Source organism: Candoia aspera, chromosome 15 (genome assembly GCF_035149785.1).
Source record: "Candoia aspera isolate rCanAsp1 chromosome 15, rCanAsp1.hap2, whole genome shotgun sequence".
Lineage (NCBI taxonomy): Eukaryota > Metazoa > Chordata > Lepidosauria > Squamata > Boidae > Candoia > Candoia aspera.
In genome coordinates, this window is record NC_086167.1 from 722,569 (window position 1) to 737,707 (window position 15,139).

The 15,139-nt window shown below is 46.6% G+C and overlaps 1 protein-coding gene across 1 annotated transcript in view; it reads left to right on the plus strand.

Moving 5' to 3' along the window:
• The first annotated feature begins 4,688 nt into the window (after positions 1-4,688).
• Positions 4,689-15,139, plus strand: part of SMARCB1 (SWI/SNF related, matrix associated, actin dependent regulator of chromatin, subfamily b, member 1) — a 34,861-nt gene continuing 24,410 nt past the window's right edge. The window contains exons 1-3 of the mRNA XM_063315851.1: positions 4,689-4,832; positions 5,010-5,121; positions 5,206-5,235. Of these exons, the coding sequence (XP_063171921.1) occupies positions 4,740-4,832; positions 5,010-5,121; positions 5,206-5,235 (235 nt within the window). The 5' untranslated portion in view covers positions 4,689-4,739. The remainder of the gene's footprint in view (positions 4,833-5,009; positions 5,122-5,205; positions 5,236-15,139) is intronic.

The window sequence follows — 15,139 nt, forward strand, 5'->3', positions numbered from 1 at the left end:
CTTGAAGCAGGTAGGAGGTCTGATGGAGGGCTTGGAGGGGTGCAGGAGGCAGGAGGAGGAGATAGCATCTGACTGTTTGGGGGTTGCTTTGCCAGGACAGGTGGCGTAGGCACTGCCTTCAGTAGGGCTTCCTCGGGAGTCATTTATGCAGCCAGCTGGGACTCCATTCTTAAGAGCAGGTGTGCAGGCTGCGGTTCCTCAGCAGAGCCTGGCCTTAGTGGATCACTCTGCATGCCTGTACTCAAGGATGCCTGTTTCCCAGGCAGGGATGAGTCCTCTGGGAGTTTGGGGTGCACAGGGGGAAGGGGTGAGCCCCACAATGGTTTTGCCCACTGAGGGGCAGCAGTGGCAGTTGCTGCTGAACAACCCACATCAGAAGGGGGGAGGGAGCCCCTTCTCTGGGCCCATGTGGTTGTCCCACATGTTAGAGGACAGGGCGGACTCTGCACGTGGACTACGCCGGCAAGCTGACAGTTTGCAGGTCTGGGGCTTGCCCCGGGATCTGGGGGAGGATGCATATCTCCTGAGGGGATGGGATGGTTAGAGGATTCAGCACTGGCGTCCTCAGTAGAGGATCTTCAGGCAACTCCAGGGATTGGATGGTGTCCTCTGGGCTGGGAGATGGCTGTTTTCTGGCCCAGTTGTCCTGTGTGCCAAGCACCTCAAGGTCACGCTCTGCCCAGTGGCAGCGGAGTCCCAACAGGGATCGCTCCCCAATTAGAGATTGCACTCAGTGAGTGCTTCATGCATCTGCCTTTCACTGCTCCTTCTTCCTCTTTGGGGGGTGTCTCTCACGAGGCCACCATCCAGGAAGATTGGAGGATGGCTCGCACCATCCCTCTTCCAGATCTCCCGTGACAGTTCATGGCTTCGGAGAGGCCAGAGGCTGTGGTGCTTCGGTGCTTCTGGGGTTTGGTCATGGCCCATCTGCCCTTGCCTGTGGTCCAGGTCCCGGCCTTGGACAAACATGGCCACAAGAGGTTCTGGCTGCTCCTGAAGCAGGAACTGGGACCCCTGCTGGGGGTTTATCAGGATGGGTAACCCCCGCAGGGGCCTGGTTTTGAACATGCCACACGGGCCTGTTCACTCACACTCCGGGTGGTAAAGCAGTTTTTGGTCGCTCGGAAGCTGAGGGGGCCTACTTATTGGCTGGAGTGGATGCAGGAGTGGGGGTTTGTTTGGGCCTTTTTCCTGAGGGGGTGGCAGGTCCTCTCAGGCACGGAGGTCCCCATCGTGGCTCACGAGGGGGACAATGCATCAGTTCTGCCTCCTGACAAGTATACAGACTAGGTGGATCAGGTTATAGCAGCGCTGCAGCATCGTCAGTGTTGCATCAGCCAGGACCATCAGCTGGCCCTTGCTTGACTGGCCAGGTGGCCGGCGGCAACTCACCCCCCCCATAAGGAGTCAGCCAGACATAAGGGGAGGGGGTTGTTGCACCTCTTATGCGCACAGTGCCATATAGATGCCAGTCCATCCTGATGGGACAAAGGGGGATCGTCATCTGTGCCATCGCAGGTGAGGCAACGCTGCTGCTCTCCACAACTGGGGCGGTTTGACACTCAACGCCCACTGTTGTCCACAGGCTCTGTGTACAGCATTCGGGGGGACTTGGACACTCGACATTCTGAGGCTGGTGCAGTACCTTTCACGCTTTCTGTTTGCGTGGGCCTGTTTTGAGCTCATTTCTGTGCACCCCAACCTCCTCCAGGACTTTCAGGTCAGTGCAGTGGTCAAGGGAGACGTTCACCTGGTGGTAGTGCTCTTTCAGACGCATACCATTCCGCTGGACAATGTGGCCATGCAGCTCCATCGTTTCGGGCAGGTGGTTGGCTCCCTGACAAAAGGCTCAGGTTGACATGAGTCTCTAGATCGGGGAGATAAAGGCGGTGCTGCAGAAAGGATAAGGTGAAAGCTAAGGTACACAGTGGGGGAAAGAAGAGTGTTAAAGACAAAGGACAAGGAAGAACAAGATTAGCTGGCAATTGATAAATCAGTATTACGTAATGGCTATGAAACCAATATTTATTTTGGCTTCTGTTGGTTGGGCCTCAAGAAGGGATTTCTTTTGTAGTAAGGTATTTTTATCAATAAAGTATTTATTACCCAACCTTAACCCCTAACTCTCTAACCCTAACACCCTAACCCTAACTGGAAAAGAAGAGTTTGTTGGGGGAGAACTTTACAGGTTCCAGGGGATAAAAAGCTTTGCTGATTTCTTTTGATGGCTCCATCTGTGCGTTGATTGATTGATGAGGAAATAAAAAGATATGGCCAGTCTTGCAAGTTGTATTGGTTTTGCATCAGATTGTACACCTAACAAGGTTGGGTGCAACAACTCTGTGTGGTCTAGACTAGAAGATGTATCTCCTTTCTGTGCGCAACTCAAATCTGTCATTTGCTGGCACAGTGCATTCAATATGCATATCCAAGCTACCACCAAATATTGGATTTTTACTGTCAGAAATCGGTTTTGCCACAGTGAATGCCATGAGAAGCGTACAAAGAATTGTTTAGAGTGATGAACACAGCTACAAAATTTGAGCCAACCCAGACTGCCTCCCCCCGTCTTTGAAAAACCTTCATTTATGTGGTGGCTTGTGCATGGAAAGGTTATGTTTAACATTTTGTTGAACTGTGAAGAGCTAAAGGCTTATTTCAGTTCTGCTGAACAAGCAATTCAAAGCAAGACTCCTAAAGGAAACGTTGTCAAGACTACAAAAGCTACTTATTGAGTTTGCAACACCTGTTGTGCAGGAATTAGAAAAACTGAATAGCCGTTTTCAGTAAACCAAAACTGATCCTCATGAATTGTACCAGCAACTATTCTTACACCAGAAGAATCTTCAGAACAGACTGTATGATGTCAAAAAACAGGGGAAAAAATATTCATCAGGTTAGCTTTGGTATCACATTCTTAACAGCATGTAGTAAGTTCCTGCAGAACAATGAGACTCATCTAGAAATAAAAAAATGTCAAAGGAAGATGTATGTCTACGCTAGGAGAAGCTCTCAAATTCCATTGGTGAGAGATACACTTGAAAGCTTATCAAAATTGAGCCCTGTGATCATTTTAAATCAAGTTTCAAGGTCTATGTTTTCCAAGTTTCCCTTTATACACCATGCAGGAAACATCAGCACTGCTGAAGAACAATACAAATGCCTTTTGTCCACTGAAAAGCAGCAGCTCTCTGTAAGAAAGGACTCCCTACAGACACCGAACAGTTTTGGATTGGTGTACTTCAGCATCAAAGTGCAAAAGCTGGTTTGCAGCTAAACCTCAAAAAAACCAAGATTATGGCAACCAGCTTGATTGATAACTGGCAAATAGAGGGAGAAAATGTAGAAGCAGTGAAAGACTTTGTATTCCTAGGTGCAAAGATTACTGCAGATGCTGACTGCAGTCAGGAAATCAGAAGACGCTTAATCCTTGGAAGAAGAGCAATGACAAATCTCGATAAAATAGTTAAGAGCAGAGACATCACACTGACAACAAAGGCCCGCATAGTTAAAGCAATGGTGTTCCCTATAGTAACATATGGCTGCGAGAGCTGGACCATAAGGAAGGCTGAGCGAAGGAAGATCGATGCTTTTGAAGCATTTTGTTGGAGGAAAATTCTGAGAGTGCCTTGGACTACAAGAAGATCCAACCAGTCCATCCTCCAGGAAATAAAGCCAGACTGCTCACTTGAGGGAATATTAAAGGCAAAACTGAAATACTTTGGCCACATAATGAGAAGACAGGACACCCTGGAGAAGATGCTGATGCTGGGGAGAGTGGAAGGCAAAAGGAAGAGGGGCCGACCAAGGGCAAGATGGATGGATGATATTCTAGAGGTGACGGACTCGTCCCTGGGGGAGCTGGGGGAGTTGACGACCGACAGGAAGCTCTGGCGTGGGCTGGTCCATGAAGTCACGAAGAGTCGGAAGCGACTAAACGAATAAACAACAACAAAAACTTCAGCATCAAGCATTTTAAGGGCTCGCCATCTTTGCCCTTTGCCTACTAACCCCTGCCAGCAATGCTGTGGTTGAGAGGGTATTTTTTCTTGTATCCTTTCTAAAATGAAGGCAAGAAACAGAATGCAGCTAAATCTTCCTGATGCTATTGTGAGAATCAGGGCACACCTATTGTTTTTAAGCAAATGTTGCAAAGACTTCACCGCATCTCCAGAAATGCTAAAAAAAACATCGGACAAGGAACAAGTCCACGTATAAAGCCGTCTCTTAGGTTATTGGAGGTTGATGCGGTATGTTCCGCTCATTCCAGGGGGGAGGATAGCAAGGACCTGGATCTGGAGCTTTTCATGTGATGCGAGTATGACAAATACATTACAAGTTGTTTGGCTTTTTTCTAGTTTTGCTTGGCTTTAAATTAAAATTTCCATCTTGTAATCCTGCTTCTGGGCCGGCCGGCCGCCGCCACGCGGGGCTCGTTCCGCGACGCTCATTCGCGCGGGGCCCGGTCACCAGCCCGCCTCTTCGCCCCGCCCTCGCCGCAGAGACACCGCTCGAAACGCGCCTCCGACGAACCTCCGCGCACCGGAAGCCCCGCCGCCGCGAAAACCGCCCGCCTCCGAGTCCCGGCGGGGAGCAGCCCAGCGCAGGCGCGCCCGCCCCGGTCTCCGAGGCGACCGACGCAGAGGGCGGGGCCGCCTCATCCGGGTCCCGAGGGGCGCGCGCGTGCGCGTTGGCATTTTGTGCTAGGCCGCGGCCCGTCGCCCCGGCCGTGCCCAGCCATGATGATGATGGCGCTGAGCAAGACCTTCGGGCAGAAGCCCGTCAAGTTCCAGCTGGAGGAGGACGGCGAGTTCTACATGATCGGCTCCGAGGTGGGTGGGCGGACCGGGCCAGCCGCCCGGGCCCCGCGGCCTTGTGACGGGGAGTTCCGCCGCCCTCGCCCTCCTCCTCCGCAGGCGCCGCCTCGGCCGAGCCCCGGACCCCCCTCCCCGCCTCCCCCCCTCCCCGCCGGCGGCTCACCTCGGCGGCGCCTCTTGTGTGTCCTGCAGGTGGGCAACTACCTGCGGATGTTCCGCGGCTCGCTCTACAAGCGCTACCCGTCGCTCTGGAGGCGCTTGGCTACGGTGGAGGAGCGCAAGAAGATCGTCGCCTCGTCCCACGGTGAGCCCCGCGGGGCGGCGGCGGCGGGGGCCCGGCGGCGGGTGGCCCGGCTTGACGGCTTTCTCTTTCCTTTCTCCCTTGCAGAGTCGCAGCGGAGCCACAGCCCGAGAAGATGTGAGTCTCCCGCGCGGGGGGGGGGGGGCAGCAGCGTCCCGCGGTGCTCCGATGCCTGGGAGAGCCTCTTGCCCCCGAGGCCTCCCTGGGGAGAGATCGGCGCGGGGGGAGCGAGCGAGCTGCTGGGGGTCCCGGGCCCGGCCGCTGTGCATCGCAAACTCCCAAGCAGAAAAGAAAGGAATCTCACCCTCCTCTTTAAAAGGCCCCTCCGCTGGGATGCTCTGCTTTAAAGGGGCCACAAAAGGCAACCAAAGGTTGGCCATAAGATGGGCATGGGGGAAGGATAGGTGGCGTGGGATGCCAGTGACCAAAGGGTGGGCAATAAATAGCCGAGGTTCATAGCTTGCTTTCGTGAACCTGGCACTGCCATTTTTAGATTAAAAAGAAGACTTGAACATGATTTAACCTCATGAAAGCTTTGGAGGTTTCACTGCTTCAATAAGAATAACTTGGAAGCAAATATGAAGTGATACTAGCCTGGTTCTCCTACCCAGTAATCCCGATCTGTTTCCCCACAAGACAGGTTGCACCTCCCATTGCACAGGTGCTTGAGAAGGAGGAGTGAGCAGTTCTGGGAATGTAAAGTCCATAGATTAAGAATATAGGAATTGTGCTGGGTCATCCAGAAAGCTCTTCTGATTCTTCATTTTGCAGTCACCTAGAAACTTCTAGTAGCCTCTTGTGGCACAGAGTGGTAGGCGGTAGTATTGCATCCGAAACTCTCCCCACAACCTGGGTTTGATCCCAGCAGAAGCTGGATTCTCGGTTAGCCAGCTCAGGTCGACTCAGCCTTCCATCCTTCCGAGGTTGGTAAAATGAGTACCCGGCTTGCTGGGGAAGGTGACGACTGGGGAACGCAATGGCAAACCACCCCGCTCTAGTCTGCCAAGAAAACGTCACAAAAGCAGCGTCCCTCCAAAGGGTCAGACATGACTTGGTGCTTGCACAGGGGACCTTTCACCAGATACTTCTGGGACCCACAAATAATAGTTCTTTCCTACTCATGTTTCCTAGCTTACTGCTTCTAATGCTACAACTCGTATGAAGCTGTGCCTGTTAGTCATCATTCATGGTATCCGCTACCTTGCATGCCACCTTTTTAAATTAACCACTTCAAATGGAATTTTTCATTGTAGGGAAGTTGCTTTTGAGCCTTTTAGTTAACCCATTTTGTTCCTCTTCTGGTTGTAGAGTATCTTTCTTCGGTATGCATGGCTGGAAATATACACAGATTCTTAGTGTCTGTGTGTGGTTATTGTTTTCTTACAGTGTTGCTTTACATAAAATTCTTTAAGTAAACAAGTGGCTTAAGTATTTTATTCTTTGCAGGAATGAAATTTTGTATTAGATCTTGCTTAACTTGTTCCAAGCCTTTGTTTTCTGTAATATTAGAATTTCCTGTGGAAAACAGTCTCCCTGTAGCTCAAAATATGGCAAGCAATTCTTATCTCAGTGCACAAAGGGCATATGAGGAGACTGAGGCCATACTAGACAGCATCCCAGTAGTTTTCTCAGCAGGAGGTCCCCAAGGCTACAGTGTTCTCCTTGTGACAACCATTCACAACCTGGGGGGTGGGGGCTTTTTCCTAAGCAAGGAAAGGAATGGATTGGAATGTAATACAGAGGAATCAGCAATGAGATTGTGAATGAGATTCTTCTATAGTCAGTGGAGATATATGGTACAGCTGCCATACAGACTCCACTACAAGCTGGAGGTCACATCCAAGGCTCAAATGCACCACAAAGCAGAGGGGAATTGGGCTCATTTCTCAGGATACTGTGAACTGCAGGAGGAATCTTGCTCTGCTGGATGCATGAGGCCCTTTGACCATAGCCTTCAACTTTAGGAAATGGGTGAGCAGGTAATGGATGCGTAATTCCCAATTAAAGGGATGGGAATGGTCATTTAAGCCATCAAGTCTAGCTCCCTGCTCTTTTCAGGAATCCAAATGGAAGCATCTTAAATGGCCATCCAGTCTCTGCTTCAACATCCAATGTTGAGGATTTCTCTGTCTCCCAGGGTAGCTACATCATACTGCTGGCTGATACTTAGTTCCTACTCAATTAGTATCCCAAGTTCTTTTGGGCAAGTATTGTTAACAATGCAGGTACACTCCCACCCGATACCTGTGCAGTGAAATTTGTTTTCTCTATGAAGAACTTGGACTTGTCTCAGTTAAATTATATTACTTTCAGCTAATTTCTTCAATCTCTCAGGGTCACTTTAAATTTCATTTCTATTTTCTTGGACCCTACTTCATGTATAATAACCAAGCTCAGAGAGCACCAAGGACTCCACAGTTCAACCCTGAGCTGCATATATTCTATTCTGTTGGAACCACTTTGTGTTATCTGAAAGTTTTATTGTTTCCTTTACTTTTCACCCAAGTTGTTAATGAAAGTATTGAAGAGTACAGGACCCAGTACCAATGTGAGTACTTTTAAGCCAGTTAGGCATCTTCTTAATTGTCATGCCATACAATGAACTCCTAACTAGCTTAAGCGATCAGCATGTCATGGTGTACTTTGTCAGATAACTTTGCTCAGTCAAGAGTTAGGGTTAGGGTTAGACCAGTTCATACCAACTGTTCGGGAAGTTCAAAAAATGATTTAAAGTTTGTCTATACTGACTCTTGACAAATCCATACTGACCTGGTAATGACAGCTTTATTTTCAAAGTTCTTACAGATCAGTCTCTTTGTGATTCACTCTAGATTTTTTTCATGATATCAATGATAGTTTATAGTTTTAGTGGTTATTAGTGATAGCAGGTCTTGGGAAATGTGAAAGGATAGGCACTAAGAGGAACAAATGGAAAGATCATCCTCAAAATGCCAAAGCAATATAAAACTTGTCTTCGATTCTGTCAGCTCCACTAGGTAGACCAGACCAGAAAATCAACTCCACAGGAAGGCTAAAAGTACATTTTTTGAGATTGGCTATAGTCCTTTCGGCTTTGAGCTAGCTGCGTCATCACATCTGGGGCTAGTTGAACTCATCCTCTGTTCCTCCCCAGTAGCATTTTGACCATCTTCCGACCTGGGGGTCTCACCTTCCGATGGTATACCGACATATCTCTGGTTGTACTGATCCATTTAGTTTTCACGGCAAGAATACTGGGGTGGGTTGCCATTACCTTCCCCAGGGATCGCCTTTAGTCTGACCTCTCTGTCATGACCTTCCCGTCTTGGGTGGCCCTTCACGGTTTAGCTCATGGCATCATTGAGGTGCTCAAGCTCCAGCACCACGACAAGGTAACGATCCTTTGCTGAAGAAGTCTGATTGTACTTTATTTATTTATTCATTCAATTTATGTGGCCACCCATCTTAAACAAGTGACTCTGGGCAGCTAACAATAATAAAATCAATTAAAAGCAAAATACGATCACAGTACAAAATAAAATTAAATATATACAGTAACCAAGAAAAATTATAATCCATAGATGTTAACATTTCCAGGAAACAGGGCCCTTCACTTACTTGGGACCGCAGGCCTTTTCCTCCTCTTCCTCATAGTGAATTAGGGAGGTTGCTGCTTGAGTTGCTTCTGAATTTTATCTCTCTGCTCTGGGCTTAAAAATGTTTCAGCCCTTCTGTCTAGGTTATGAGTTGCATATTTCTGTCAAGGTCATCTTCCTTACTCTACACTAACCTATTAGATTATACAACTTGTTATGAACAAGTCAGATTAGTAGAAGGGGCTAGGTTTCGATATGGACCTGCTGAGAAGCCATTTATTCATTCTTGAATATTGTTTACTGCCTAGTGTTTATAGAAAATAATCTTGTGCTTTAAATAATAATTTTATTATCTCCTAAGTCTGAGTGAGTTGCAATGCACTTCATCAAATAAATGGAGTATATCTATTGAGAATACACATAAATACACATAGCTATTGCTTAGCTATCAGAGGAGAAAAGGGGAGGGAGAAGTGAAAGGCCTAACTGCCATTAACAAGGGATACCCACATTCTTGCTGTAGTGAAGTGATTACCCTGCTGTTTGATAAGAAGCCTTGATTTAATCCAACAACAATGGATAACATGTAATGGAACTGTTTCAGATTGTAATTGTATCATTCCGTCATTCACGAATTTCAGCAATTATGACCAAGACTGCACACCAAGAAAATTGAAGTACACTCTAACTGGGTTTTGGATATTGTAATTTCTTTTACGAGACTTTTGTTTCTATCATATTGCACAGAGATTTGCGTCCGGGGTGGGGGGAGAAATGTACCATAGGTTTGCTCAGAGCTGAAGGCATATACCATCCCACAATCTTCCTCCTGATATTTTAAGTGTCTTCTCCAGATGTTAATAGGTTCTGTAATAATGTTGCCAGTGTAGATGTACTGCAGGATTTGATTCCTCAGTTGTATTACTATGATACAGTTGTTAGTAATTGTATGTAAGTAAATATAAGTAAATATGAGCCTACTGTCCCTTTGAAAAGGAAAGATCGCCACTGAAGAGGTGATCTGAGTAATATTAACCAGGAATTGTTGGTGAAAGTAGATGACATACTGTTGTATTCCTGCTAGGACTGTCTTTTAGTATACTTGGGAAACAGCGTAGCTCAACTGATCTAGCTATCTTTAATTCAGCGGGTATTGTTTCATTGAATAGAATCGTAGAGTTGGAAGGCACTTTGGAGTCTTCAACTCCCTGCCCAGAGCAGGATGCTCATACTGTCATAGACAGATGGCTGTCCAACCTTTGCTTGAGTTCTCATCATTCCAGGAAACAGACTATTAAACATTGTTTAATAGTTCTCAGTCAGGAAATTCCCCCTTATTTTGAGTTTGGATCCCCTTCTGTAAAGCTTCCAGTCATTGGTTCTTGTCTTACTCTTGGCCATTATGGAGAATAAATCCATACCCTATTTCCCATGATAAGCCTTTCAAGTACTGGAAGGTTGCTATCAAGTCTCCCATTACCTTCTCTTCTTAAGTGAAACATTCCTACTCCATGGAGTTCTTGGTGCTCTCTGAGCTTGGTTGTTTGCTTGCAGATGTTTCATTACCTAACTAGGTAACATCAGTGTGAATGAGTGTGGGGTTTGCTGCCTCTTTATATATAGTAGCTTACCCTGCCAGTTTTGAGGGGGGTGCTGTTTCTTCCTTGGTGGCTCCTTGATTAGTGTATTGTTTTCTGCCTGATTGTCTAGTGTTGATCCCTGCTTATCTCAGTGTTGGCTGCTGGAGGAGATACAGTATGTTCTAGCGGTTTTGTTTCCTTCCTAGGCTTTTTATTATCTCTCTTGAATGGTTTGTAAATGTGGATTATCTCCATTCAATTTTTATGGATTCCCATCTCAGCCAATAACTCTGGGTGGTGAACAATCTTAAAATAAATTAAAAAACAGATTTCATCAGAAATACAAAATTAAAATACAGAGCAGCCAAGGAAGATACCACTACTGCTGGTTGATAGCAAAATCAGGAGATGGGACTCTTCACACCCTCAGGCCCAAGGCTGGGCACAGAACCAGGTCTTTAGTGCCTTGCAAAAGGCCAGCAGGATTAGGGCCGTCCTAATCTCTAGAGGGAGAAAGTTTCGTAAGGCAGGCACAGTGGCAGAAAAGGCATGTTGACGGGACCCAGAGCATGCCCATCCTGCCGGACCAGATCGGATGGGTAGAAACAACTGGGAAAAGATGGTCCCTCAGATAACCCGATCCCTAGCCATGAAGGGGTTTAAATATGACAACCAGCACCTTGAATTGCACCCAGAAGCACACTAGCAACCAATGCAGCTCACAGAGTAGCAATGTTGCATGTGCCAAGTAACCAACAGCACTCACTACCCATGCAGCTGCATTCTGCACCAGTTGAAGCGTCCGAATGCTCTTCAAGGGCAGCCCCCTGTAGAGGGCATTGCAGTAGTCCAGACTAACCCTAACGTAACTCTGTATTGTCTATTGATGGCTGATTTGTCTAAATGCCAAGCTTCTAGAAGTTCTCTAGCATTTTTGGACTTCATTTGGTTTAAGATGCTAATAGTATGCCAGCTGAAATTGTGATTGAATCTGACCATGTGTTGTGGTCCTCTTCTGTTGGATACCTATTTCCTTTGATAGTTCTTCATGGAATTTCACCTCTAAGCCCCTCACCATTTTTGTCTTTCTTCTTTGCACTCTTTCCATCTCTTACGTAATGGCGACCAGAACTGGACGCAGTATTCCAGGTGCAGCGTGGTCAGTGCAGCATAGAATAGAATGATCACTTCCTGTGACCTCAATACTATACTTTGGTTGACGCAGCCCAATATTGCATTAGTTCTTTTGGTAGCTGCAGCACATTGCTAGCTCTTGCTTAATTTGTAATTTACCAGGACACCCAGATCCTTCTTACAAGTATTACTACTGGGCCAGGTGCTGTGTATCTTGTACCTGTACAGTACATCTGTTTTTTCCTACCAAAGTTGCATTTTATTAAGGAGGCAGCTATGGTTAACTTTATCAAACATGTTTCTGAAGTCTACAGTACGCTACATCCACAACTTTTCCTTAATCTAATCCGTTTGTTACAGAAAGCAGTAACATTTGTCTGACACAACCTGCTTTTAGCAAACCCTAGTTAGCTTTTTGTAATCATCTTGTTCTTTTCCAATTGCTTACAAATCCCACTGCCTAATTATATTTTCTAGGTATATTTTCCCAGGTACTGATGTCAAGCTGACCAGTCTATAGTTTCCTAAGTCCATGAGTCTCAGGTAAAGAAGAGATTTCTCAAGGCAAGCATTGAGGAAGCCTTGTTTTTAAGTAAGCACTATAGTTAGTGAGGGACGCGGTGGCGCTGCGGGTTAAACCGCTGAGCTGCCGATCGGAAGGTCGGTGGTTCGAAACCGCGCGGCGGGGTGAGCTCCCGTTGCTCGTCCCAGCTCCTGCTCACCAAGCAGTTCGAAAACATGCAAATGTGAGTAGATTAATTGGTACCGCTTCGGCAGGAAGGTAACGGCGTTCCGTGAGTCATGCCGGCCACATGACCACGGACGGGTCCTTAGGGACAACGCCGGCTCCAAGGCTTGGAAACGGAGATGAGCACCGCCCCCTAGAGTCGGACACGACTGGACTTTACCTTAAGGGAAACCTTTACCTTTACCTTTATAGTTAGTGAGATTCACTGGTACAATGCAAGTAATCCTGGCATTGTCATCGGTCTAGCAAAATATGTTTTTTGAAACTAGAGTAGTTACAGATTTTATCTGCAAGCAGTATATATCATTGGTTTGTCATCTCAGCAGTAGAAGTGTCATGGTCAATAGTGCTGATTATGTGGTGGACCTCCATGGATTTTGGAATAAATCCTCTGTATTTGTGGTAGCAAAGGCTTATCCAAAACAGTGAGTGATGATCTACTTGTGAAGAAATGAAAGGAAATAATCAGCTGTGTCACCATAATGCATTGCAGCTGGTTAAAGCTTTGAAATGTGCAGTAACCACTACTATTGCCTGTGTCCAACACAGTGATTCTGCAGGCAGAAATGCTCCTCAGCGTTCAACAGAAATTACTGTGATTAGTGCCTTTGCCAGTAGAGAGTTTATCTGAATTCTGAGAACATACTCTGTTTTTGAGCTTGTGGACAGGACATTATTTATTGCATTTGTATACAGCTAAAATATCCACAGAACGTACACAAAATAGTAACAACAAACTTGATAATAGCAGCAGCAGCAGCAGCAACATGCAAATAATATGACAGATTTCTCAATTACTACTGAACAACGTGCACCGCCAAACACTTTTTGGACGAGAGTATCTTAATTAAATGTTGGAAAGTTAAAACAGATAAGGCAAGCCTAGATTCCAAAGGAAGGAAGGCTGTTCCATGAAACTGGGGCTTAACAGAGCAGCCTTAGTTCCCTGTATTTGGTGAAGATGGAAAGCAGAACTCTCTCCTAGGATGCTCATATTGGGTGGGTTGATTCCAGTTGAAGAAGGTGGTCCATGTCTAGGCACCAGGCCATTTAGATCTTTATTAGGCAAAAACAGCACTTTGAACTGCAGTCAGAAAGCAATTGGCAAGTAAGCACAGGGCCCACAGTACAGGTATAATGCACTCCTGGCTACAGGATTTGCTCAATCAGGCTGCAGCATTCAGCAGCAGATTCCTAGTGATCTTCACGGGCTGCCTTTTGTAGAGTATTTCAGGCAAGCAGTTTTTGCAAGATCTTCAAGCTCCAGGTAGCTGAAGCTGGTAGCTGGAGCTGACCGTTTACCTGCCCATCCAGCAGTAGCCATGAGTCAAGGAGGACCCTCATATTGTAATCCAGGAGGGTTAGAGTAATGCCTCCCTCTTGAGAGAGAACACAGCCCAGGACCAAGAATCTTGAACAAACAAGCAATTCAGTCTGCTTGAGTCAGTCTATTTTGACCCAGCCCTACAGTCTCTACATAACAGATTAAAAACTTCCACAGTATTGCAAACAGCCCAAGGTAGAGATGTACAGTTGGTTGTGATCAGCACGCTGATGATGCTATACAGGTAGTGCTTGCTTACCGACTGCCTCATTTAGTGACCCTTCAAGGTTATCACAGTGTAAAAAAACCAGCCTTGTGACCAATCCTCACATTTATGACCGTCACAGTGTCCTGCAGTCTCGTGATTGCCATTTGCATGCTTCCCAACCAGCTTGCAACAAGCAGAGTTAATAGAGAACACAGAGAAATAAAACTGCAGATTGTCACATGTTGTTTCACTTAACCAAATGGAAGTGACGTGGTCATACGATTTTCCACTTAGCGATGGAATTGCCAGTCCCAATTGTGGTCACTGAGCAGCAACTACCTGTACCTTGAATCATTAGGTGACCTCTCCCAATGACTTAATGTAGATGTTGAACTGCAGCAAGAGAGAACCAATCCCTCCAGCATATCTGAAGTGAGTGACCACCAGGCCAGCCTCTCCTCTCCATCACCACCAACTAACATAGTCTACAGGTATACACAGACACGTACATGCAGAATACGTACCCCAAAGGAAGAAAAGTAGAAAGAGGGAGGTCAACACTCCCGGCTCCCCCAGGGACGAGTCCGTCACCTCTAGAATATCATCCATCCACCTTGCCCTTGGTCGGCCCCTCTTCCTTTTGCCCTCCACTCTCCCCAGCATCAGCATCTTCTCCAGGGTGTCCTGTCTTCTCATTATGTGGCCAAAGTATTTCAGTTTTGCCTTGAATATCATTCCCTCAAGTGAGCAATCTGGCTTTATTTCCTGGAGTATGGACTGGTTTGATCTTCTTGCAGTCCAAGGCACTCTCAGAATTTTCCTCCAACACCACAGTTCAAAAGCATCGATCTTCCTTCTCTCAGCCTTCCTCATGGTCCAGCTCTCGCAGCCATATGTTACTACAGGGAACACCATTGCTTTAACTATGCGGACCTTTGTTGTCAGTGTGATGTCTCTGCTCTTAACTATTTTATCGAGATTTGTCATTGCTCTTCTCCCAAGGATTAAGCGTCTTCTGATTTCCTGACTGCAGTCAGCATCTGCAGTAATCTTTGCACCTAGGAATACAAAGTCTTTCACTGCTTCTACATTTTCTCCCTCTATTTGCCAGTTATCAATCAAGCTGGTTGCCATAATCTTGGTTTTTTTGAGGTTTAGCTGCAAACCAGCTTTTGCACTTTCTTCTTTCACCTTCATCATAAGGCTCCTCAGTTCCTCTTCGCTTTCAGCCATCAAAGTGGTATCATCTGCATATCTGAGATTGTTAATGTTTCTTCCAGAGATTTTAACTCCAGCCTTGGATTCCTCAAGGCCAGCTTGTCGCATGATGTGTTCTGCATACAAGTTGAATAGGTAGGGTGAGAGTAGACAGCCCTGCCGTACTCCTTTCCCAATCTTAAACCAGTCTGTTGTTCCGTGGTCTGTTCTTACTGTTGCTACTTGGTCGTTATA